The 27,072-nt window shown below is 36.4% G+C and overlaps 1 protein-coding gene across 3 annotated transcripts; it reads left to right on the top strand.

Annotated features, from left to right (window-relative positions):
* The first annotated feature begins 7,657 nt into the window (after positions 1–7,657).
* On the top strand, positions 7,658–26,641 carry GUF1 (GTP binding elongation factor GUF1). Of its 3 annotated transcripts, none has more exons than XM_058023902.1 (17): positions 7,658–7,789; positions 8,876–8,987; positions 9,904–10,052; positions 10,258–10,338; positions 10,674–10,751; positions 11,589–11,672; positions 12,096–12,160; positions 13,969–14,172; positions 15,686–15,825; positions 16,959–17,082; positions 17,442–17,574; positions 18,897–19,040; positions 19,968–20,101; positions 21,969–22,070; positions 24,051–24,170; positions 25,064–25,100; positions 26,131–26,641. In XM_058023902.1, the coding sequence occupies exons 1-17, from the start codon at positions 7,658–7,660 to the stop codon at positions 26,266–26,268; spliced, it is 1,977 nt and encodes a 658-aa protein (XP_057879885.1). In that variant the 3' UTR covers positions 26,269–26,641. The 3 variants fall into 3 exon arrangements, with proteins under 3 accessions (XP_057879885.1, XP_057879886.1, XP_057879887.1); XM_058023903.1 differs by having other exon boundaries at positions 7,764–7,789; positions 8,880–8,987; XM_058023904.1 differs by lacking the exons at positions 7,658–7,789; positions 8,876–8,987; positions 9,904–10,052; ... (3 more) ...; positions 12,096–12,160; positions 13,969–14,172 and adding an exon at positions 14,529–14,661.
* The last annotated feature ends 431 nt before the right edge of the window (positions 26,642–27,072 follow it).

Here is a 27,072-nt window from a genome sequence, read left to right as displayed (position 1 = left end):
TGGTTACTAGATTTTCCTCCTCTTGATGTTAGGTTTGTCCTTCTGTAAGGAGAACTGCCTGTCTTGCATGACATCTCAAGGACAAGTAATAATGCAAATGAGCTATTTTCTCCTTAGACTCACCCTCCATAACCTTATTCTTTTAGTGCCATGGGAAAGGAGCTTCAGGAATAGGTAAAATGGATTGATCAACACATCACTGAGCAGACCTCTGGCATCCTGAAAATGTGTCTCCAGGCCTTGTATATAATAGACAAGGCATACAGCATATTACAGTTTAGTAGCAATCTTTATTCTCACTGAAGCAGAGGTAATTAAAATCACCACATGTACAGAGGCACTTGCAATTTAATATCAAAGGCAAACTTGGGACACACATACCCCACACCCCTCCTCACTCCAGATTTAGTATGAAATAAGACAAAAATGTGGAAATAATTATCACTTTGATGCTGCAGGTGCTGTACTGCTCAAAACATCTATAACTGGTAGGTACTCATTTTCATGTACTGCTGGTAGCTGAAAGATATTGCTGCTTCACTGATTTACCCTCTCTGTCTGAATGAAGCTGTGTTTTTTAATAAAAGTCTTTATTTTCTTACATACAGCATTGTCTTGATTGTTTGCTTAAATAATTTTTTTGCTGATTTTTAATTATCATTGAATCACTTGATTTCAGGCATCTATTGTGATGATATAGATGTAAAATAGGTTTCGTACAGAGAACTGAATTTTTTTCAGGTTAGCTCACAGTTAAGTGACTTAAGTTTGTTGAAAATCCCCATGTGGAAGCAGAATCAGAGCCACAAATCTGGGAAAATTCAGGTCCATTGTAAGTAGCCTAGAAAAGTAATGCACTTCCTCCACCTTGGTAGATGATAAATAAAATATGTGAACTATGAAAAAGATAAAGAGCATTTTTTAATGTTTATGAGCCCCATTCTTAAAAATGTTGCTATTATTTTTTAAAAGTTTAAGCAGCATATTTATTAAATTGTTAAAAAACCACTTGTAATAGACCAAGGCACATTTTTACATTGTACAAACCAGTTATCCATGCACAGAAAATCAATCTTTTATAGTTACAAGCCAATCTTTTGCCTTTCCTATCTCTGTTTACTCATGCCTAATTACAGAAAGTCTCTTGCAGTATTCCTATTAAATATTAACACATAAATAATGGCTGTACTATAGAAATAGCACAACATTAACTGAAACAGAACATATTTAACAAAGGGAAAGAGCAGAAAAGGTTCAATACTAAATAAGCTACAAAACTTTGGCCAGTATCATATAGAAGGAAGAAAATACAAGGTAAATATAATATTCAGATAATTCTTTTGTCATTTACCTAGTCAAGACCTCCTAAAGCATAACAATCTCACAATCACTCATGCACATGCTAGGATTTTTAACTAGTTTTCTTTCACTATACCTGCAGGTTATGTAACTCATGGCCTTACAACTATTAATGGCTTTTTAAAAACAAAACAAGGTGTAGAGACAATGTTTTCATGAGGCATTTTAAGATGTTCTAGAAAAGTACTTTGCTGACCTTCATCAACTTACACTAACAGAAGACAGAACTACAAAGTTAATCAAACTATCTTCTTCACCATGAATCAATTATTAGTGGCCCACATGGCAAATCTGGGTTTATTAATTCTGTCAAAACCACTTATGTTTTAGAGGGGGAAAAAGCTTTTGGGGGAAAAAAAGAAATATTTTCATACCTTTTTGGAAAGGATTGGGAAATGAACAAATGCAGAGTCGCATTCTACAACTGGGATTCCTTGGAGAATGGCTAAGGCTTGGCTGCCTTGACATGGCAACTCCAAAACTTTGATATTTTTTGAGAGAATAAGACAACTGTTAACATTTTAAAACAAAGCAACTTGTAGGGTGCTATGACTTTAACTCCTCTTAAAAAACCAAAGGACAAAAGTATGGGCCCAGGAGACAGAGCTCCTGCTGCAGTCCAGAACAGCAGCAGTAGCAGTGCCCAAAGAGCCTCAGGGCACACAGCAAAGACAGAGGCCACACTGGTTCAACACACCATTAATCTTAGATGGGAGGAAGAGGTATAAGGAAAAAATAAACAAGAAATGAAAGAAGGTGTAAGGTGGCAATAATTACTGTAAATAAGGAAATGAGAACTACCGATTTTTGGTAAGAGTTCTTTAGAAAATTTAAAGATGATTCATTGCCAACTCTAATATTTTTAGGTAACAAAATCCATTCCTCAGGAGAAAAAACCTCCAATCATATTTATGCCTTGGGGGTGATTCACCTTTTAGAAGAAAAATAATATTTATATTATTAATAGAGAACACTTCTTTTATGTCAAAATCCTATCCAGCAACCTTTATATATGTATGTCACACAGTAGAGAGGGTTTAATTTGTTATTCTAATAGCAATACTAGAAACCACTATGTGGTTCAATTTTAAAATAGCTGTATCCAGATAATTTGCATACAAAACTTTTAATACTGCCTGACAAGCTCTGTGAACCATTAACATGGCTTTCCAGCAACTCTTGACGTGCTGTCAGTTCAAGAACAGTGACAGAGAGGAAATGTGTTTAAGTTTTTAAAGAGGGCAATTACAGACCTGTCAGCTAGATGCCAATCATATGCAAAATAAAGGAATGGATGCTACAGGACTATAATCAAGAATTAAAGAAGGATGTCATAATTAATGCCAGTCAACTTGGATTTGTGAAAAATATATGGCATCAAAATAATGTTTTTTCTTGTTTAAAGTAAGGTTACAAGTTAAGTTGACAGTGGTGGTAAATAACACTCTCAATACAAAATATGTAGGTTTCTATTTGACATGTAACTTTAATAACATGATAATTTTTATTATAAAATTGCAACAAAACTTTTAAACTGAACATCAAATGGATTGGTGTATTTGCTAGGTCTCAAAGGTTTGGTTTGAGGAAATGGTCATCATGTACTTGCGTGTCTAATGGAAGTCTAGGAGAGCTTTTCCTCGCTTATAAACACTTTAACAATTCTGTTTATTATTTCTAGGAAAGTAAATTCTAATGCAATTTAAAATAACACAAAGATTGAGGATTATTTAGATAATGAGAAGCATAAATCACTGATACAAAGCAATCTGAATTGTACTGTAGGGTGGGCATTATCAGACCTGGTATTTGTGATGGGCCCAAATGCAGTTACCCCTCTAGGTACAAACTGGTTTCTGCTTCTATGGCAGCAGCATCCGCTTCAGAAATTTTGTGTCAACACAATTACCCTTTACCACATAAATAGTTTAATAATGAGGGAGGGAAAGCTATGCTACTAGCCTTTTCTCATTAAAAAATCATTAACAGAGAACAATGCAAATGTGATAGGGAAATCGATTAACCGGGAAATAAAGGAAAATAATAAAAGAAATGTAATTCCTTCAATCAAATCCTTAGGGAACTTAGTCTGGTATACAAAGACCTTAAGGGGGGGCTACTAATCAGGTAAGAACTTATAGAAAAGAGAATCTTTCCAGATGGCCTTTTCAGTCCTGGCAACAGGACACTGAGTAATTCAGAACAGATATAATTCCACTTTTTAAAGATCTAAAACTAGGCAGCTGTTAGAGTAATCATCCAATATAAAGTGTTCTGCATCACTTACAGCCTTCTAAATCAAGACTCTAGTTTTATTAGCAATTCTATTATACTGCAAAGAAGAATTAAATCCAGAAAGTACTAGAAACTCTTATTAAGTGCATGTGGAACATGAAAGACCTTTTTTCCCTTCTGTCTAGATACATATGATGCTTTTTTGAATATTTTGAAATGCCTAGAATGAACTTTGGATGAGTTCAATTTACTTCATTAACTTTATGCTTTTTCTGTTCAGAATGCGCTAATACATTCCTTATGAAGTATCCTCTAAGATTTAGAACATTCTCAGTAAAACAAACTGGATAATAGAAGAGTGAAAATACATTTTAAAATGCTACATTTCTAAGAAAAAGCTATTTTATTAGAAATAAAGAAAACCATTTTTCTCAACATATAGTTTGTTAAAGTAATGAAATCATAGAATAGTTTGGGTTGGAAGGGACCTTTAATGGTTATCTCCTCCAAGCCTCCTACAATGAGCAGTGACATCTTCAACTAGATCTGGTTGCTCAGAGTCTTGTTGACCCTGACGTTGAATGTTTCCAAAGATGAGGCATCTAACATCTCTCTGGCTGACCTGTTCCAGTGTTTCACCACCCTCGCTGTTAAAAACTTCTCATCTGCATTAGCCCTCTTTGAATTTAACATCATTACCCTGCTAAAAAGAAGTTTGTTTCCCATCTTTCAGTCTCTGTCAGAGACTGAAATATTATAGTTTATGACCTAAACATTTTCATGAAAGACTTTTGCCCATTATAGCAGAACTGTGTTAGAAATGCTGCAGAGATGACCACCACACTCTGAATGGGGCTCTGAGAGGCCCTACACAGTTCACTAAGGATGATAAGATAAAGTGATAACTCAGGATGGGGACATTCTCAACCTAGTATCAACAGGGATGAACCTATTAAATATGTTCAAACTGCTTTGTAAACACAAATCCAGCTGATATGAATCCATCTAGTATTTATTACTAGAAAATCTTAAAATAGGCAACTTTCCATTAGACTGGTAAACACATGCAAAACTTCATATACCAAGAATATAATATAGGGGACAATAAGGGGAACAAACTTTCTTAATCACTGCTTATTAAAAATATGTTCAAATTACAAGCATAAGGAAGTTACCAGAACATAATTCTAAAATATTGTCTTTCTGGTAAATGGAATATAGAAAGTACATGTCTTAAATGAAAGAAGTTTCCAATATAAAGAAAAAGCAATTTTTCTGTTATGTATTTCACTATATGCTCCTCTTCCACTGTAGGCTATGGCCTAGAAACATGCAGTTTGTCATTATTTATAGAAACAAGGAAAAAATGCATTATTTTCTTTTTATTAGACAGACATAAATAATCTCAGACACTTTTTTTCACAGACTAAAATACTGCCATTTTCTTCAGTTTCTGCTGCGACTTCTGAAGATTGGACAGGAAGATACTAACTACTTTTTCTGCTTTATTTTAAGGCAAGAAGTATATATGTGTCTGCTACTTTTGTCAGCTTGGCTACAACAGAAATATTTGGCCATCAGCATCATGAAGTGCCAAGAAATAAAAGATTAAACTGCATTTTCAAGCATAATTGGAGATGAGCTTGATATATTGCAGCAATCTGACAAGTCAGTGTCAAGGAACAGCTCCAAAATAGAAATTTGTCCTAAGAGGCAAAATATTAACTTCAGTCACTGCTGCCCCTTAGTCCATCATTGCGTTGGCTAAGAAAAGTGTGGAGCAGATATAACAGCAAGTATGGATATTGTACAGGACAGTTTTTGATGACAAAAATAATGAAAGAAAAGAAGAAAATAAGGGAAGAAAGATAAAGGATTTGCTAGATTTTGTCCTCCCAAGAACAAAGGCCTGTCAAACTCAAATATCCTGAGGAAAACTGGGTGACTACTCCAGTTAAAAAACTGGCAGACCAGGTTAGTTAATTAAGGTGTCTGTTCAGGCACCTCACTCTGCCACAGAGACATTTATATAGAAGATCAATGTTAGTGACCTGTCCTGTAATGTGTTTAGTTTGAGACTTCAGGTTTTTTCCTAGGTAAACCTCGTCCTTTTAATTCAGGTCATTACTGTGCAATATAAAGTGTTTGAATTTGGCTTAAGAGCATGTATTTTACAGATGGTGAAATTTCCGCCAATGTTATCTTTTAGGTAGTAATTCCCTTTTAGCATCTGCTGGCAGCAGTGCTTCCAGTGACAAGAAAGGCTTTTGCCACAGCTATTGCATTTGCACAGTAAGTACTTGTGGGAAATAGAAATCTGTTCTGTTACAGTAATCCTCACCAATGAAATAAAGAAATATTCTTTTTTTTTTGTTATACTTACAGCTATTGAATGATGCTTTGTTCTTATTTCTGCATTTCCACTAGCTTGCAGTGCTTCCAAATGAGGAACACTGATGATTGAGTAGCAAGTGGTGCAGCCTCTGCTGTGTTTCACAGATACCAATGATTACAGATCTGTTTGGCCTTCTGCATGCAGACATGTCTTACACTATGAAATTCTAGTTGCATTTTATCAGCTCACACTTCACTACTAAGGAAATGCTTCTTTACCTTTTGTATTACTCATTGTGTTAGGGTGTGCTACTTCACCCTGTGTGACTGTCACAGAAGTCTAGCAGGTAACTCTCATCTCTGACTGGGAAAATGCTTAATTTTGCAATATTTTCACTTTATGGGAAAACACAATTCCTGTTAAAACTCAGGCTATGAAACTGTATCATTTAGGGAGCATATTTGTTTCTATGGAACACAACTGCCAGGAAATAATACATAACGCTAACTGGTTTGCATTTATAGCAATTACATTATATCTTCAATGGTTATTGATAGGACATTCAACATCTGCAGTCAAGTGTAGTTGAAACAAGATACTTGAGAATCAGATGTGCTTGTATTTTGTTTTCACCTTTTCAGTCAGGAATCTGTAAGCATTTGAATTTACCATTTATATGGTTGGCTCCAGTATTAGTGAAGGCAGCTAGTGACAGGTACATTTAATTTATCCTCATTACAACAAATGGCTTTTGATGTTCAGGAAATGTGTGCATCCATCCATCATATTTTGACGTGTAAATGATCACTTGAAAATTAATATTTCTTGCTTCTGGCTTGCTGTCACATAAATAGTTTAATATTTATTATTCTGATGAAGTGCACATCGTTCTATAGTATTTCCAGTGAATGTGTTCCATTGCATATAGAGCTCAAATTGATCAAAAATCTTAATATTTGATTCATATATTTATCTGAGCTGAAAAGTGAAAATAAAGACAGATGAGTGTAATTTTTCTGTGCTCTATCCTAGCTTATGATGGACCTCCAATCTGAAATTCTAGTTAATATATTTTGTTCATATGATTAGCAATCATGCTTGAAATGCAGTTCTATCCCAGTTTTTCTTCATCTATCTCAGAACTCTAAAATACCTGCAAATAGCTTTACATTAAGGGCTGCTGTCTCACAGCATGGACCAGCAGTCATTCCACAGCTGTTCACTCAATGACAACAGGACAAGTTCCAGGATGAAGATGCAGCATATGAGCTCACTGAGTTACTCCAGCACAGCTCCTTGAATCCAGCCAGCTGAGTGTGCATGTGGTGCAAACACCTTTGTTCTCCAAGGCGTAAATAGGGAGTGCAAGTGCAACCTATTTGATTTGAATTATGCTGTTTTTCAGTTATTTTTGAGACTACATGATTCTGCACGTCCCTACACACACCCTGGTAGTGTATCCCTCCATACCAGGGACTGCCCCGGCAGCGCTTCCGCCGCCTCACAGCGCGGCCGCCGCCTCACAGCGCGGCCGCCGCCTCACAGCGCGGCCGCCGCCTCACAGCGCGGCCGCCGCCTCACAGCGCGGCCGCCGCCTCCCGCCCCGCCCCGTCCCTTCCGGGCCGCTGCGCCCGCCCTGCGCGGCGCGGCCTGACGGTACCGGGCCATGGCGGGCTGCGGGGAGCTGCGCTGAGCTCGGCTGGGCAGAATTGAGCTGCTGCCAGCGCCATGGCCCTCGCCGGCAGGGCGGCGCTGCGCTGGGGGGCACGGCTGCCGAGCCCCGGCCCCGCCGCCGCCCCGCTCTGCCGTCCGGCCTGGCTGCCCGCGGCGTGCGGGCGTTCCTACAGCTCCCGCGGCAAGGTGAGTCCGCGGCAGCCCGGGCTCCTGCCCCAGGCCGGCTGCTGCCGGACCCCTGGGCTCGCCGCATTGCCAGGCGGCCCACGCTGGCGTCCAGGAATGAGACGGATGCCTTGCTGCTTGGTAGAGCTGCCTTGGTGTAGGGCTTGACATGTTTCAGTGATCTCGGTTCTAGGGACGGGTTAACAGAGTTAACAGAGAGCGATGTACTGTTAGTAATGGGCGCAAAGAAGGCAGAATTCACGGGCCAGAAGGAAAGAACTGACACAGTCAACTCAGCAAGTGCGCTGAAATCGGCTCTGGCTGGGTAAAAAGGTGCTTGTGGCAGGGGAAGATCACGACCATAGACCCGAGAAACCCACCGACTCAAGAGAAACACACCATGCTGGCTAACTAGCATAAATGAGGGAATCATTTAACCAATAGAATAAGAATTAAAAGAACTATGTAACTTTTAGGCAATCGATAATAGTGCCTTTGTTTGCTAAAATGTATAAATAGTATGAAGTTTTGATAGTTGTTTGCTGGCTTTGTGGATTTTCCACCAAGTACCTCTTTCTGCACAGAACTGTAAATAAATAAAATACTTTGACTTTTGTGTGTGGATTGGCTTCTTCCACACTGTAGCATCCTTTTTCACTATCTGTGTGCACCTTGTGATAAAGTTACTACTCGCTGAGTCTCTAGGTAATGGCTCTGTATTCCTATCATGCTTGTGAAGAATGATGTCCTTAATGGCCCCCTGAATCCAGTTTTCTTAATCCTTAAGTTCAGTAGTTTCACCAATGCGAAACTGTAAAACAAAATTTTCCAGCTCCCTATGTACATAGGAACATAGTACCTTTTACATACTTTCCAGCATAGTTCATAATTGTTTAGTGATAAAAGAATACATGTGTCTATATGACTAAAGTGAAATGCTGACATTTTAAACAATAGTAACAATTCAAGCTTTTGTATCTCTGTTCAACCTGTACTACTTCTAGAGAAAAAATATTAAAATAATTAATTTGTTTTTTTTAAAGGCCAGGTCATATGCTGTATAGAGACTGTAACCTTGATTTATGAAAAGAAATTCCTGTTTTTCAGGAAGAAATAGATATGTCAACGTATCCTGTTGAAAGCATTAGAAACTTCAGTATTATAGCTCATGTAGATCATGGCAAAAGTACACTAGCAGACAGATTGCTGGAAATTACAGGTAAGCATTCTCATTTTATGCTACCTTTTCTTGACATGGAAGGTGGCATCTTAAGTTCGTGTACCGTTGATTATACTAAAATTTCTAATATTTTTGCTCTCCTAGTGTTTCTTGGGCTTTTAAGCTCTTAATTGTGTAGTGTTACGGATATATGAACTTTATGGTTGAGATCTGCCTACCCGTAGGCATAAGGAAGTGTGTAATTCATTTAAGAAGTACATCTTTTGGAAAGAAGCTGAAAAGGAGTTTGAAGATGTTCCTTGTTTCAACATCTTCCTTGTTCAATGTGTCACTCCTGTCACTCTAACCAGTCATCCATTAGAACAGTACATGTTAAGTTTATGATGTTTTTTGCCTGTGGTTGATGTGGACAGAAGGGGTGGGACTGTCATGACCTGGGAGTTCTGGACTCTCATTTAATGGTGAATGAAACAAAACCAGGGAGAGAAACTTCTGATCAAAGTTACTTTTTATGATTACCTCCCATGTGTCATCACCATGAGCATTTTTGCCTGGTGCCTGTGATGGAATGGGATTTTGAATTCAGGTCTGTCACTCTATGCTAATGCTCATCTAGCATTTAAGATTGATTTTAGAGCTGTGGGCCACTCTTCCTCAGTGATAAGAGGGAAAGGTTCCATAAGTATCAAAAATATTTACAATTCAAGGGAATTTTTCCTTCTTCTTAATTTCTTAGGTGATGTTAGTGTTTTATGTAACTTTATTGTGTAAACTTTATTTGACAAATGACAAATAAAGAGTTGATGCACTCTTTTGTTTTGGATTGAAAATCTTTGTTTAGCTTAATTATATGGGAAAGCTTCATTTGCTCTTGGTTAACTTTTGGTTAATGGCATTTTCAAGATTTATGTCGTAAATTAGGTAATAAAACTTTTTTTTTTTTCCTTATTTTTAGGAACAATTTCTAAAACTGACCGTAATAAACAAGTGCTGGATAAACTTCAAGTGGAACGTGAAAGAGGAATTACAGTTAAAGCCCAATCTGCATCTCTCTTTTACAATCATGAAGGAATAAACTACCTCTTAAATCTTATTGACACACCAGTAAGTTAAATATAAACAGTGTTGAAATCACACAAATCTAAACGTCCTTATAGTTAAAAGTAGGAGCTTTCTGGCTTCCTGTGTTTATTCAATTCCTCTTTTATAAGAATGGTAACTTCATTATACAAATATACAAATGAAAACAATGTAGTACAGAAATCTTTGCAAAAATGCCTGAAATTGTAAACATTTGTTTTCTCCACAGGGCCACGTAGATTTCAGCTATGAAGTATCACGGTCACTATCTGCCTGTCAAGGTGTCATACTTGTAGTGGATGCAAATGAGGTGTAGTACCTAATTCTTGTTTTTTATTTAGTATTTCAGGCTTTCCTTTAGTTAGAGGGAAACTAGTTGTGGGATTTTTTTTTTGTTTTGTTTTTCTGACAGTGTTTCTGCCCCTGGGCTATCTCCATGAAAGTATTACATTGCAGAAAAATAGTAGTGGGATTTTAAAGCAGTTGCATATAATCAATCACCTTTTATTTATCCATCTCCTGAATGAAAGAGTTGATAGAATAGCAAAGTAATCTTAAATTGTATAATATGCCTAAAAATACTCCCCAAAACCACACCAAAACTGAGGTGATTTCTGTGTTGAACTTTACAATGTTATTTTCTAGGGTATTCAGGCTCAAACAGTGGCAAACTTCTATCTCGCCTTTGAAGCACAGCTTTCAATAATTCCTGTCATAAATAAGGTAATAAAGTTATTAGCATTTTCTATTGAATACTTGGGTTGTTTAAATGTGTATAGTGCTGATCAGAAATGTAACCTCAAAGAGAAGTAAAGAAAGTTATTCATTATAATATTTATAGGATTTAGATTTAACATTACTAGGAATTTTCTGTATTTGCTCTCTGTGTAAATTTTACAATGTAACTGCTGTGAAATTTTTAATTTCATTAAATACATTTAGGTATTTAAAAATGTAGCACTTAAGGACATGATTAGTAGTGGACTTTGCAGTGCTGGGGTTATGGTTGGAGTTGGTGATGTTAAAAGTTCATTAATATTGAGGAAATGACATGACTAGGAGCTCAGTATTTAAAAAGTTAAGTCTTAATTTTAAGAGAAATTCTAAGTGTTACTTTCTATACAATTTTGAGAGCTGTGCTGTTGGAATCACAAGATTAATTACTGCTCAGCTTATGTTAATTGCTTTTTGTAGGTTTATTTTGTACTTAATATGTGATCCTATAAACAGTGTAGGTAGCTCTTAATGATTTCAAATTACTTTGTAAACTAAAGATTTTTACCAACTCTTGGGCAAATGTGTTTTCCCCAATGAAACAAGCCAAAAGGAGACTGGTTATGGACAGGATCCTTCCCAAAATCAAGGAAGGAAGACTTTATAAAATGAATATTGATATTTTCCTAAAGATGGACAATGTTTACTCATAAATACATAAAGGTTCTTTGCTGTACTTTGCTGTACTTTGCTGTTCTTTTTGTACTTTCTACTGTACTTTTTGTACAGTACTGGATGATGTGGGAGATCTGGTTTCTTGTATATTTAGCAGTTTGTTGTTTACAGATTGACTTGAAAAATGCAGACCCTGAAAGAGTTGAAAAACAAATTGAGAAGCTGTTTGATATCCCTACAGATGAATGCATAAGGGTAAGATCTCTGAGTTTTATGACATGCCTGATAATATAACTTTGTAACTAACATGTCACATGTGCATGTTATAAATTAAGAGAGTGCTATCTGTCTGCCTGTTCTTGTCTGACATAAGAACTTCTTTAAATTTTGTCTCCTGTAAGAGTGGAGAAAATAACTCTCAGCTAAAAATTCTAGTATTTTTTCAGGATTAGAATCCGGGATTTTAAATTATTTCTCGCTGTCAATCCATAAATGATTTTCATTTCTATCATAGAAATAATTGCCATTCACAAAAGACAGTATTTCTTGGTAATAGCATTCTAGAGTGTCCTTTTGAGTACTTTTATGGATGCCACCCAAACTGCCTAAGTTCACATGACACTATTTATTAATAAATGTAAGATGTGTCTTATAAAGTTGTTGTTGGATTTGTTTTAGATTTCTGCTAAACAAGGAACAAATGTTGAAAAAGTTCTTCAAAAGGTCATTGAGAAGATCCCACCGTAAGTCTGTATTTAATTATGTGTCTAATTAACCTTTAAAAGTAATTAGAAAATCATGAGTTGCATTTATATGGTACTGGCAGTAGTTTTACACTTAATATGCATCTAATTAAATAAAATATTTTATAGATAGATGTAGGAGAAACAGAAGGAAAATAGTGACTTGTTCTTAAACAGGAGAGATGAATTAGTCACCAGTGAGGCTGAAAAGCAGAGGGACATTTTTTTCACCTCTGTCTTTACCAGCACCGTTGGGCTTTAGGGCTGGGGAGCAGAAATGCAGATTGATGCACAGATGCACTGTCAGCAAAGAAGGAGTTGGTATGTGAACTGTTACAGGAGCCTGACCCCTGTGCATCCATTGGCCCTGATAGTATCCACATGAGGATTGTAGGAGAGCTGGCTGTGTCTGTGCAAAGCTGCTCTTTGTAATCTTTGAGAAGTCCTGGAGATCAGGGGACATCCCAGAAGACTGGAAGAATGCTAATGTCGAATTTACTAGAAGAACTTAAAGAAGGATCCAGGAATTTGTAGGCCCATCAGTCTTACTGCAGTGCCTGGAAATGGTATGGAACAAATCCTCCTGGGAGCTGTGACAAATCAGATGAAGTGACTGGGAAAAGCGAGGAGGGGTTCACCAAGGGTGTATTGGGCTTGACAAACCTGATCACCTTCTGCAGCAGGGTAACCTGCTGTGTAGTGTGAGCAGCAGACAGTGGCTACCTGGATTTCTCTCTACCTGGATTTTGAAGGTTTTGGATAAGGTTTCTCACAGACTCCTGGAGAAACCACTGTGTTACAGTCTGGAGTGGTCTGTGTCATGGGAGCTGTCTGACAGGCTGCACCCAGAGGGTGGTGGTAAATAGCTCCTTTTCAGACTGGCCACAAGTAGGGTCTGCCAGGGTTCCTCATTGGGTTCAATGCTGTTTCTTATCATCATAAGTGATCTGGAAGTTGGGATGTGTACCCTGGTGAAGTTTGCCAGTGATACCAAACTGAGAGGGGGAAGTAGACACTTCAGAAAGGACAAACAACTTTGCAGGAAGACCTAGATAGTCTGGAAAAGTGGGCTAAAAAGAACCCTATGAAATTCAACAGAGGCAAAGGTCTTGCACCTGGGAATAAATAATTCAGGAGCATAGCACAGGCTGACATCTTACCTAGCTGGAGAGCAGCTCTGTGGAAATGGACCTGGAGGTCTTTGAGGACAATAAAGTCAATGTGAGTGAACAATGTGCTGCTGCAGCAAAGAAACACAACAGCATGCTGGGTTGCCTTGGGACATCAAGGACAGGGACATCAATAGCAGAGATGAAGAAGTCATTATCCCACTCTGTTCAGTGGTGGTTGGTCCACACCTGGAATACTGTGTTCAGTTTTGGCCCCTTCAGTGTAGAAAATGTGGACCAGCTGAAGAGGGGCCACAGAGATGATTGAAAGACTGGGCAGTCTGCCCTTTGAGGAAAGGTTGAGAAAAATGGACTTGTTCAGCCTTGAAAAAAGAAGGCTTAAGGGAGACCTTTTGCTGTATTCTGGTATTTAAACGGTAGCTACAAAGAGCGATTGGAATAATCTCTCCAGGAAAGTGGTGGATTCCACAGCATTGGACACTCTCTGTTTATTTGGGCAGGGTGCTAGGCCATCCTGTGTAAGCCTGTGTTTTTGCCAAGAAAAGTTGGATCAGGTGATACTGGAAATCCCATCCTAGTGTGATTCTTTGAAAGTGTTTGGGGTGGGCATGCTTGCTTATTCAATATTGAATAAAAACACTCTGCATAATATATTGTTCTAATTTTTTTTGGTGACAGACCCCAATGTAATACTGCTGATCCATTGAAAGCCTTAGTATTTGACTCTACCTTTGACCACTACCGAGGTGTCGTAGCTAACATTGCGCTCTTTGGTGGGGAGATTGCAAAGGGACACAAAATTGTGTCGGCACACACTAAGAAAAGATATGAAGTAAATGAAGTTGGAATTCTGACTCCAAATGAACAGCCAACACATAAGCTGTAAGTAAAAACTTCTTACAGTGGAAGAATAATATATTGGGCTAAACTACAATGTCCTGCATTTCTGTTTGATTTCTGCTTTGAGAGATAAAAACTGGGAGATGTCTAGGTTTTTGTTCTTGTTCTTTGATGGTAGTTTTTTTTACTAATTACTATTTGCAATTTAATGCTCTGTGTCATTTTTTATTTTGGGCATGCTGAAGCAGAAGGTTTTACGGAGTGCTTTTGGGGCATTACTGTGGGAGGAATCCATTATCTTCTGTAGTACATGGAACATCTGGACAGCTAGGTGTTTAAAGGCTAGTTTTCGATATTCTTATTCAGCTGTCCAATTTATTTCTAGGAACTGCCCTGTTTGAGAGTGGAAGGGAATGGGGCTTCATCTTAGTTATTGCTGCAGCATATTTTGAGGGTGGAAAACTTAAAATCCATGAATGCAACAGCTTCCAGAAACTGGCTTCTCAATGGCAGCAGTGGGAAGAAAATCAGGTACTTAGAATCAGTGGAGAAGTTTTACCAGTGTGCATCCAAATATACATAAATGACTTTACTGGGGTCATTTTCAGGTTACATTACTGTGTCTAGTGAGTTGAACCCAGCCAGCAACCCAGCCAGCCCCCTTCTCACTCCCCAACTCTAGCAGGATGAGAACTGAGGAAGTACCTGTGGACTGAGATAAAGACAGTTTAATAAATAAAGGAGGAAAAAAAAAAAAAAAAGAAATAAAAGCAAATTATGCAAAGACAGTCCATTATTCGCCACCTCCCACAAGCAGACTGATGTCCTGCTAGTCTACAAGTAAAAGCCTTGGAAAGACTACACTTCTTTTGTATTGCTAAGCTTGATGTTCTGTGGTATGAAATGCCCTTTTGGCCAGTTTGGATCTGTTGTCCTGGCTGTGTCACCTCCCAGTCTCTTGCACACCCTCAGTCTGTTTGCTTGCAGGGGCACAGCGAGAAACCCACAGGGCTTGCTCAGCAGTACCTACATTGGTATGTTATCAACACTTGTTTCAGTCACAATTCCAAAACACAGCTCCATACTAGGCTGCTTTGACGAAAGTTACTCTATCCCAGCTGAAACCAGTAACACTGTGTTTTGCTCAATATTTACCATGTATTCCCCTCCTGTTAGCATAATGTGCTGATGGAAAGTGTTTGTCTAGTTTCATCCTAGTGATATATGAAACTTGCAGTGCTGGCAGCTGGGAACTGTTCTGGTTTCTTTGTCTTAGGAGCCTCTCAAGGGTCTAGCTCCAGGTTTTAAACTGAGAGCAACACAGTATTCAAAACCAGGATCATAAATGTAGTGTTCAGCTGTGACAGAAAAAGAGCTGGTTGAGACTGTTCACATCTCAGAGGTGAAACAACTTAAATCTCACTTCTGAACTTTAGATATGGGCTTTTAATGGGGTGATTTATTTGAATTTCTGGCTGGGCTAAATTAAGTAGGAAAATAGTAGAAATACTGCTAATGCCAACAATCATGTCCATATAATAACAATTTTATTTAGCTATGCAGGACAGGTGGGGTACCTGATTGCTGGAATGAAAGAAGTAACGGAAGCCCAAATAGGAGACACACTATTTTTGTATAAACAGCCAGTGGAGCCTTTGCCTGGCTTTAAGTCAGCGAAGCCAATGGTTTTTGCAGGTGAGGAGTAAATCAATGTAAAGTGGAGTTACTTTTTTCCATTGACAAGAGCAAGAGCTGTTAGAGCTTTTAAAAGAAGACATGTATATTAAGAGTTGGGAGGATTAGAATTTTTAGCTGAGATGTGTCACTTATGTAGATTTGTATGTTTTCCATGTGTCTTAGCAGGATTAGCAATAAATGCTGACTGGTTTTCCATGAATACAACACAAATATGATTATTGTTTCTAATGGCAGTAAACTTTAATAGCTGGAAAAGAAGGATTGAAATTTAAAAAAAAAGAGAATTATTCATCTTGATAATCAGATTTCTGTAATTATTCTGTTGGTTTTTCTTCTTTTAAAATTTAGCAACTGTTTCAATTTTGTTAAACATGGTAAACTGCCAGAGCTACTATGCAGAATGATCTTGTAAAATATTTGACTTCTTGAGCTTGAATAATTCCGTTGAGCTGTTGCCACTAGCTTCAGTAACTACTACAAATGCTACAGAAGGTGACTTTAGAAAAAATTCTGTAAATAATTGTCTAGACCTGTTGTGAAGCAGTGTGTAGAACTCACTTGAACTGTCTCATGGAGACTAGGCATTTAGATGATGTTTTTGTGTTCATGTGTGTTGCATCTTCATGTAGATGACATTTTCTGAGCATACAAGGATGTGAAAAGTGATACAGTAGAATCTATTTCAGACAGTAGTTATACAAACAGCTGTTTTTATTAATTTCAAAAGAAGAGAGAAATATTTGCAGCTTTGAAATGATGCTTTTTATTTTTCACTCACTCTTAGCTTTGAGGGAACATCTCAGTGAAAGCTATACACTTACACTGCAAAACAGTGGTTATACTCAACTATGAATCTTCCATAAGTGTGAAGGATTAGATGAATACATTGATCCTACCATTATGGTTTAGATGTTAATTCAGAGGTAATCTAAAACATTTTTATGTTTTGACTAATTTTTTTTCGAGGAATAAAGAATCCTTTTGTTGTTTTTCACATTTAAAAACTGATAGAGCAGGAAGTAACTATTCTTGATTTTATTACTGTTAACTGTAAGTGGCATATTTGAAAGCCAGGTACACAGTAGCTAAAGCTCTCTGTCACATCACTTCTATTTAATATATTTTGACAGGAATGTATCCAATAGACCAAACAGAATATAATAATCTCAAAAGTGCTTTGGAAAGGCTGACATTGAATGACTCCAGTGTAACTGTTCATCGTGACAGCAGCCTTGCCTTAGGAGCTGGATGGAGGTGAGGTTTTTCTGCTGCTTTCATTTTTTAAACTGTTCATAAGAACACATGTTTAAGTCAACTGAAGGTAAAATTAAACTTAATTCAAAATTAGAAGCTGTAATTCAAATAAATGATAAAGATCATTAATTTCATTTGATTTTCTTACATTCTCTGTTTGCGCAGAAAATGAAAATTATTGTGATTGTTTTTGTTCTCCAAGATTTTTCAACTGTACGATTATTTGGTCCCTTGAAGGTTGTTTGCTCTGCCTGATACTGCCATACTAGCACCGTAAACATGCTGGAGGGTAAAAAAGATGACTGTGAAATTCCAGGGGATACACAAATACTTTTACCGACAGGGTATTTATTTTCCAGGTTGGGTTTCCTTGGTCTTCTACATATGGAAGTCTTTAATCAGCGTTTGGAGCAAGAGTATAACATGTCTGTTATTTTGACTGCACCTACAGTTCCCTATAAAGCTGTTCTTTCCTCAGCAAAGTTGATAAAGGTATGTTAAATTCATTAAAAATTACGTAAATTTAATAAACATCTAGAGTCTCTTCTTAAATGTAGGCTAGTACTGTATTTTATAGTAAGCATTAGAAACACCGGTATATTACTTAAATAATTTTTAATTTTTTAAGGATGCTAACTGCTCTTTCCCCTTTTATTTCAAGCACTCTCTTCTTAAGTCTTACACTTTTTCTTGAAAATGGGAGTACAGAACACATGCCTTGCTGTATTCTTTTAAGTGCTTACTGACTGGACTGCATTAAAAGCAGATGAAATAATCTTCCAGGCTTTATCCATCAGAAAACATGAACGTTTCTAGGAATAGCTTGTGATGATACTGTAGATTGGCAGGGGCTGGTGAAAGAAAGTGAGATTTTTTGATCACAATCAAATGGGCCTGTGCTAACTTCATTAAACTGAGTGCAAATAGAATTACTGTGTTTGAGTTCTAGAGAGAGAAAGAGGTAGACTTAGAGCACCTGCTGAGAGAGGAGGCTGCAAATTGACTGGCTGATTGTCCTGCAAATTACTAAAAACTTGTATAAGAAATGTTTCTGTACTTACAACTTGTGAGGCATAAACTTTTATCTCTCTGGTTGTTTTGGTTTCTTAGGCAGTATAGCAGCTAGGAATGAAGTAGTTGATACCTTTAGTGTGTGATTCTGGACTGCTGATGTGAGATTCTTTTCAAACAATGCTGTAAGTTGGGTCCCTGTCAGTGGACAGGGAGGAGAGGGAAGTTGCATTTTCACAATAAGCAGCATAACTTTCCTTTTACCTTGGAAGGGTAACTCCAGCCCTTACTGGGATGTTGGACTGGAAGAAGTAGGTAATGAAAGCACTCACACAGGAATTAAAAACTTCATTTTTTAAATCCACTTCAGCATGTGAGGAAGCCTGAACCCAATGTTCTACTTAAGGAAGAAAGTTTCCACCACTGAACTCTAAAATATTTAGAGCAGGTCTTCTGTTGAAGCTGTGTAATAGTAACTTAGAGGATCAGGATGAAGTAAGAAAGAAAATCCTCAATTTACAGTGAAGAGAAAGATGGATAGAAAAGTTTTTTGTATTTCTATCATTTCCCAAGTCAAAAGCTAATTTCTGCATAATGATATTTAAGGATGTGCTGATAACAGACTTCTGTATGTTTTATAAAAGTCTCTTCTAAAATCATCCTTGGTTTAAACTTGGGTTGCATAACGCACCAATGTTTTCAGACACTTGAAACATATTTTAGCATTTTTTCAATGCTATATTTGTCTCCTTTGTTCATTTTACTTACTAATAAATTACAATATCTGGTTTATTTGTTTTTAGGAGTATGGAAAAGACCAGATTACTATTATCAACCCTGCTCAGTTTCCTGATAAACTTTCAGTATCAGAATATTTGGAGCCAACTGTTCTTGGTACTATTGTAACACCTCATGAATATATTGGGAAAATAATTACCTTGTGTCAGGTTGGTGTATAATTTTAATTTTATCTTTTGCATTTTTAAGCTCTTCACCTCAAAGTGAAGACACAAGATAGTATGATAATCGATATTGCTACTTAAATAGTATCTTTGAAGTAATTATTGAATACTTTTGAAAGATAAAATAATTTTAAACATTTTATTTGTAAAATTCTGAACTACAGAATCCATCAAACTACAGAACTGAAAAGTTAATGATGAAATTCGGTGACAACAAAGTGCTTGGTCTGTACTGGACTAATTCATAGCTAGTTCTGTTCTCCTGAAACAATGGAATCTGCAGCAGGGAAATAAGATGTATTGGTTTTTTTAGAAGTATATGCATGGAAATACAACTTCTGCCAACACTTCTGACTATGTGTCCATGTACTTTTCTCAGTACTTCACTGAAAGTAAATTTAGGATAGCGATGGCCAAACTTGCCTAACTGTATTTGGAATACTTCTAATTCAAAATGCTTTAATTGCCATGCATACTGTGTTTATATTATTTCTTCACAATATTTTTCTTAGCTTCTAACATTCCAAAATGCATAATACAAAGCAGTACAGTGAAGAATAAAATCTATTGAAAAGAATTTCTAAATTAACTTTAAGAACACCTTTCTGTGAGGAAAGAAGATGAGCCTTCAAGTCCTACAGTGGCAGCAATAAGCCGAAGCTGTTAAGGATTTCAGAAATTCAGCATTTAGAGAGGAAAGGCTTGAATTGAATTTCTAGTTAAGTTATAACCACTTCATTTGTTACAATGTTGCAGTTTGTCATGTGACTTCAGCAAACTACCAATGAGAAAGTTACTTTGGGGCTTACTACAGGAATTCTCTTGTGTAGCTTGATTACTGTTCATTTTAATTTGTTTTGTATTTTTTGTAGAAATTTTCAAGGGAAACTGAAACAATTTTTATTTGTCTAGGATCGTAGGGCAGTCCAGAAAGATCTGTTGTACATTGATGAAAACAGGGTTATGCTAAAATACCTCTTTCCACTGAATGAAATTGTGGTGGATTTTTATGATGCTCTTAAGTCTCTGTCTTCTGGCTACGCAAGGTAACTACCTCTCCTGTTCCCCTTTTCTTCCTCCCACCCTGGACCCTGAAGGGGGGTGGTATGGTAAAAAAAAGGCCTGAGGAACAGCTGTGGAAGGGCAGAAGTAAAGAATATTCCTTTATGGTGCTGCTGCAAATCTAGTATCTCTTCACCTTGAATGGATTAGATTCACTGTGAAAATGGATGGAAATAAGTCTGAAAAACATGAAAAGTGTGGCACTACCTAATAATCATTGTTTTTGGCAATGAGTATATTTTTTAAGGGCACCCCCAGGTGTGGCACTGGTTCATCTATATGAGTAAGACCTAAATGGTCTGTCCTTGTCTGAAGTGACACTGTACAATTTTTTTCAATGGAATCACTGAAACTGTACTGCTTACTGTATGAACTGTCTCTTGGTGGAAAAAGGAAACTAACCACACTGATTATTTAAAGCTAGTAAAAACAATGTGGTATTTAAAACAAACAGTATTTGCTTTATATACAGGCTTTATTTTGTGAAAAAAGGAAATAATGTGTATTTTGAGAAAAAATTTTCTGTTGTGGGTGGCTGCTATGAATTCAGAGTCTAGTAGAGTGCTCAGAATGTTTGTGAAGAGCCTTTGTGAGTTTAATGAAAGTGAAAATGCTGCATGGTGATGAGCTTGTGCCCCAGGAGGCTCAATGGCTCTCACAAACCTGGTATGTTGAGATGTCATTAGTGGGATGTTAATGACACAATAGGAACTGGTATACCTAATTACATTATTTATTTTACAAACATAAAAATGAATTTTATTGAAGGGCTGAATTTGCTTTGAGTTTATGTTTAATTATGTCTTAAAAATGTAAGTAAAACATGTTCTGCCCAGGTTTACATATATATGCAGCAAAAGCATAAACAAAAGTGGAGAGGCAAGATAGAAGAAACAGAGGGATGAAATTTTGAATTTCCTCTCTGGATCTAGCTCCCCAACTACATAAAAGCTAACCTGTTTATCAAGAACCTATCTCATTAGCAGAATTATGTTGGGTTTCCTTTGATTTGGGGATGATTGCCAATGATGTTGCGTTATCTTATTTATTTATTAGTATTTATTTCCTAATTGACTCCTTAATACAGCTTGTGTATGTAGTGCTCTCGGTAATCATATTTCTGTTATATGGATCCATTCACACTTCTGTGGTTATTAAGCCAACTGAGATGGAAGTACTTTGAAATAATCTAAATCCTTTAAAAAGGATTTCCCCCCCCTTTTCTGGTATTTCAGATTTGACCACATTACATCGATATTGATGATCCTCCACAATTATACTTACACACAAGATCTGTCTGTCTGTCTGTCTATCTATCTGTCTGTCTATTGCATACACCACCTCTAAGTCTCTTCCATTTTAAGAATTTTTGCTAACTACCACACAGACAGCAAGGCCCACACCTACCAAAGAAGAAATCTGATTTGGAAACTAAATGGAAAACTTAATTGTCAGAGATGGTGATAATAAGGGGTCACATAAAAAGTTTGTCAAATGAGAGGATGGAAAGAAGACAGTCTTGGATTGGTGTTTGATTCCTGTGACATTCAGGACATGGAGTGTTCAGTAGCTGTGAGACTGCATTAAGCATGTAGATTTCTAATTGCTGATTAGATTGGAAAGACAGCCTTGAAGTCAAGATGACAACTTTCTGCATTGGAGGGGACATATCTGTGGTGCATTTCTAGTGTGAACATGTACTGAGAGACTACGAAAAACTGTACTCCCATTATATTAAAAAGTTCAAGTGTTTTATTAAGAAATATGTCTATAAAATCTATAGAACAAAGAATGCAAAATATAATTTATACAATATCATGACTAATTTTTGAACTGCTTTTATTTTTTTAGTTTTGATTATGAAGATGCAGGTTACCAATCAGCAGACCTAATCAAAATGGATATTCTTCTAAATGGAAATCCAGTTGAAGAACTGGCAACTGTCATACACAAGTAGGTTTACTGGATTACTTATTCAAAAGGAATAACAATGAAAACACTGTCTATTAATAGGACTGGATGATCTTAAGGTCTTTTCTGACCAAAATGATGACATGTTTCTAAATTACTCTAGGTATATATGTTACTCTTAATATGAAAAATGTGTTTGAAGATTTGCATTGAAGATTTTTCCATATGATCACCTTCATTACCACTGAAAAAGAGAAGCATTTTGTAGTCTGAAAATTAGAAAATAATAATAGCAATTTTTTTACTTCTCTTTCTCAGCTTAAGTACTGGATATCATATTTTTGTGGAAAATGTAGTGCAGAGAGAAAGAAATGCAAAATGCCAGTCTTCTGAAGGGCTAGAAAAAAGTGCAGACCAATCTAGGAGATGGCAGATGAATAATTTATGATGCTTAGTACTGACAAAAAATTATTTTGCTCTCCCACTAATTCCTGTTCCATAGAAGTTTATTGTTACCTTGTTTCCAGACAGAGTACCGGGAGAATGTAAATATGTACTGGATGCAGTTACCTCAGAATTTTTTTGCTAATATGATTCTAGTTCTATGGGCATTGCAGGTATTAGAGGTGAGAATAATGCTCTTCCAGCCTGTCCCCTAGCTTCTCACAAAGTTTTTACAAGGCTTCCTTCTGTAACTTCAGCATCCCTTTCCAATAATGCCTACTTTTGTGGGTTGTTTAGTTTTCCTTCTTAAAATACTTGTAGTTGCTAAATATTTGTATATTTTCATATTTTTTTACATAACTGCAATCTTGAAATCCCTAAAATTCTGTAACTCCAGAAAGCTGACATAGGAAAATAAACCCCTTGCCTTGTTCAGCATCATGGGGTTGAAGGGGAGTAACTGTCTTGGATTCAGTTGCCAGTTGTGAAATAATGCATTTCTCATAAGCATGCAGTGTTTAGCAATCTACCTGAAAAGATGCAAAATGGAGTGGGCCACCTTGCAAAAGTTAGTTATTGCTTTAACATGTATTTTTTTGATCAATTTAGCCCATACCCTGAACTGTTTTACTCACTAAAAGTAACTGGTTTTATTCACTAAAACTGTTTTACTCACTTTACTTTCTTTTGACTTTAGATTTCAGTTGTTTGTTTTTTTAAACTCATAGTTGCAGTCATTTTGCTCTTGCTGCAGGTATTCTCAGTCTTCCCACTGTAAAAACTGCATCTGTAAGAATTATGCTGAATAACATGTATAGAGAAAGCATTACAGAGATTACTGCAAGCTTGGTATTAAGATAGTCATCAATTGTTCTTACTGTAGAAGTAAATATATGTACCTCTGAAAACTGTAACGCTCAATGAACATGACTCAAGTACTTCATGTTTAAATGTTTGCTCTATACAGGTAGCAAGAGTCACATTGCCACTACCTGAAAACATGTATGTTGGTACAAAATGTCTGCTAAATATGGATTTTTTTTTTACAGATAGATCCATTTCTTTCTAACAGCTTATGAAAGTATCTGTTAGTAGATTCTTTAGACTTTTTGTTGTTTTCTCTTTCCAAAACCTGAAGCATATGCAGATGCTGAATACATTTAGATAATTTTTATTAGCAGATGACAAGAGTATGTTAATTTTTTTTTCTTGTGATATAAAACCAGACTTTGAAAGCATTCTGTAATATCTATTGGACCTATGATCAATGAAAATTCTCGTTGACCTAGTTTAAAATTTCACTTGAAGCTATGGCAGTGTTCAAAATATCTTAATTTGTGATGGATAATCAGGGTGTTTTTTATAAAAGCTTTATATGATGTTATATACTGAAGTTAATACAGTCTTATCACCTGTTAGTATGAAACAGGTGACATACAGAGACCACTTATTAGATGTAAAATTTGATCTGATCAGCTTATCTTCTGAGTTAAGAAGAGGAAAACCTCTACTAAAATCCTTAAATCAAACAGTTTGATTTATGGGTATATTTTTAGTGTTGCTGACCTTTTTTTTCAGAGATAAAGCCTATGCTGCTGGTAAACTCCTTTGTGAACGTTTAAAAGAGACTATTCCTAGACAGTTGTTTGAAATAGCCATCCAGGCTGCCATTGGCAAGAAAATCATTGCAAGAGAAACGTAAGTGAAGCCCTTCTGTTCCCCTTCTTTTTTTTCTGTCCATATTTTAAGATATGTGAAATACAGACTTGTGAAGTCTTACCTAGTTTCATACATTACAGGACTTTGATTTCACTATAAAGTTGTATTTTTCTTGATATACGCTACTTGAAGAAAAAAAAAAACACATTTGAGCAGTGACTATTGACTAAACATTTTGAATTAAATTTATACAAAGAAATTGTATTTCTATTTTAGATTGCTTGGGGTCAAAATTGCACTTAGTGGATAAAGTGTAACTTCCAACACGTGTCTGCTTCCTCTTTGGCAGTAGAAAAAGTTTCTTACTACTGAAAAAAATTAGCCAGTTGTGGAATACTTTGCTGTGAAAGTCAGCAAAAAAAGAGCTGATTTGTGCTGTTCTAAAGGAAATATGTTGCAGCTGAACACAAAAACATTTTCCTAGCACATGCTTCTTTAAAGCAAACCATTTCCTTATGTTGTGTTTCTCATCACATTTTTCTGTTGCTGTTTAAATAGGACTTAAATGGTGGTAAAATAATTAAAGGTCAGAATTCAGGCAGAGGTGCAGTAAGAATTTGTTGATACGTGTATATACACAGGGATGTAATGCTTCCTGTGAGTCGTAGCAGAAATTCCAGATAAAAAGCCAAGACTGTGATTTCTTTATGTACATATTATATGCCCTAAGTGATGTTTCTAGAATTGAAAACTGTGAATTTTATCTTCTGTTTAAAGCTTCATATTTTGCATACAAAACCTGAAAATGTTATGATTCCAAAGCATCTTACAAAACTAGGAGAAAAACAAGTAACATTTTAACAACTCAAGTACTTAGTTTCACATGCAGATGTTCTAATATGTTAAGGTGTATGTGTTATTTTATTTTGCAGGCTGAAACCTTACAGAAAAAATGTTGTGGCAAAATGTGTGGGTATTTTTTTTCTCTTTTCTTCAGTTTCTGACATTTGTAAACCTTAGAGTCCTGCTAAGGTTATATGCTCATCTCTTCCTAGAAACCCAGCAAAGACATATTCTTCTTCTGCTTGTGCCCCTAAGTGTCTGGAATTCTAACAGATACTTTTAAGCTTTTATTTTAAAATCCAACTCTTGTAACCCCTTGCTGCAGCTTGAGGAGTGGATCAGATAAAGTAATGGCATTTTCAATCACACACTTTGCGTGTGTCTGATTCATCTCCTCATAATTTTCTAATAGTTCAGGCACAGTAAATGTGTGTGTGTGTTTGTGTGTGTGTTTGTGTACACAAGCATATAGTTAACTTCATGTTTCCTAAATTTGTTCTCAGGTGATAGAAGGAAATATAAATGTGCTTCTTTTGAGACTTGATTGTGATTAAACTTCTACTTAGATTTGCAGTAATACATTGTAATAAAGCTTTAAATATGCACTAGTTGATTATGGACAAGATTCAACAAAGCTGTTGGAAAACTGTGAGGCCTCTTACTTAGCTTGGATTTAGCTCTCTGAAGTGAAGATATTGGAAAATATTAAACAAGTGTCCCTTTCTCACAACTGCAATAGAATCCTGCTAAGCCCAGCTGTGGGATGGTGACTGTTCAATACTGTACAAGGGTTTAGGTCACTTTTCTAGATGCAAGCACCTAATGCTAGTCAAGATGCCACGGTATATCTGAGCTGCTGCTATCCAAGGGGATTTGGATCTGATGTGCTGTCTAGTGTCAGCCAGGCTTACAGGAATGTATATATTTAGGTGACAGAGTTCAACACTCAGTTGTGCAAATTAAAGTGCTTATTTTCGTCCTTGTTCTTTTTAATTAGTGGCCTTTAGGCCAAACTATTTGGAGTATAAAGTAATCTTTTTGTCAAAATATAACCAGCCTTTCTGACTATTTTTAAACCCTTTGGTTTTGTGTGGCTGGAATGTACTGTAGCTGCAGTTGTAGTTTAGGCTGAGTAAATTTTATTTTTTTTTCACAGTACGGTGGCGACATTACAAGAAGAATGAAGCTTTTAAGGAGGCAAGCAGAAGGCAAGAGGTTGATGAGAAAAATTGGCAATGTTGAGGTTCCAAGAGATGCCTTTATACGTGTTCTAAAGAGAGAAACTGACAAATAGAGATCAGTGAAATCTGATCTTCCAGATCATGTCAGCTTTTTTGCAGACAGTAACAAAGTGAGCTAATACAGGATTTATCACTGTGAGATGGAACATATTTGACTTTAAATGGTATGAATTTGGTATGTGTGGGAAGATGAATTGACTTAAAAAATGTACATATATTTGTAGATTATTATGAAATTAAATTTACTTGACTGCATCTAAAAGTTCACATTATATTGTTTATTCATTTTTTTCCACTGTTTTCATACTTTTAATACTTAAAATTAACATACTTTTGGGGGTTTTTTTCATTGCAAGTCTCTATGTATAGAGAGGAACCATATGGCAGAAAGGTTATAAAAATAATTTAAAGGTATGTATAGACAAACAATGCTGTGTTGGTTTGGTTTTTTTCTTTTAAAGTTTGAACTGCTGACACAAAAGTATCAAGCTGTTTCCTGTTTCACCTTCTCTAAAGTTGCTGTTTTCAGGAAATCATGATGCTGGGAAACTACATCAGATGAAAAAATCAAAACTCTTTAAATTTACTATGCTGTTTATTTTAAACCAGCTGAAGTGTATAAATTTACCATTAGTTCAGCCTAGCTGTGCTTATCTCCAGGAAAATGGTAAGTTTTCTTATATTAAAAGACAGAATCTGTAACTATTCCACTAGTAAGACCAATTCAGGCCTTAAAAAATTATTTAACATGAAGGTTTGGTTATAGGGTATCTTGGTGTAGTTGGTGAAGTTTTATTTCTATTGTTTACATGCTAAAGTTTGTCAGTGCATCCCCAGTTAAATGCTGCAGTGTAGTG

This window comes from Melospiza georgiana, chromosome 5 (genome assembly GCF_028018845.1).
Source record: "Melospiza georgiana isolate bMelGeo1 chromosome 5, bMelGeo1.pri, whole genome shotgun sequence".
Classification (NCBI taxonomy): domain Eukaryota; kingdom Metazoa; phylum Chordata; class Aves; order Passeriformes; family Passerellidae; genus Melospiza; species Melospiza georgiana.
The sequence above is the reverse complement of the archived record's forward strand: the minus strand, read 5'-3'. Positions and strand labels throughout refer to the sequence as shown.

What these genes read in the sequence shown, in the direction of transcription:
- GUF1 (XM_058023902.1), top strand. Translation starts at nt 7,658, where the DNA reads ATGGCCCTCGCCGGCAGGGCGGCGCTGCGCTGGGGGGCACGGCTGCCG. An exon ending in GAAGCCAATGGTTTTTGCAG is followed by an intron (nt 15,826 to 16,958) that starts GTGAGGAGTAAA and finishes ATATTTTGACAG; the next exon opens with GAATGTATCCAATAGACCAA. An exon ending in CTGTCTTCTGGCTACGCAAG is followed by an intron (nt 20,102 to 21,968) that starts GTAACTACCTCT and finishes TTATTTTTTTAG; the next exon opens with TTTTGATTATGAAGATGCAG.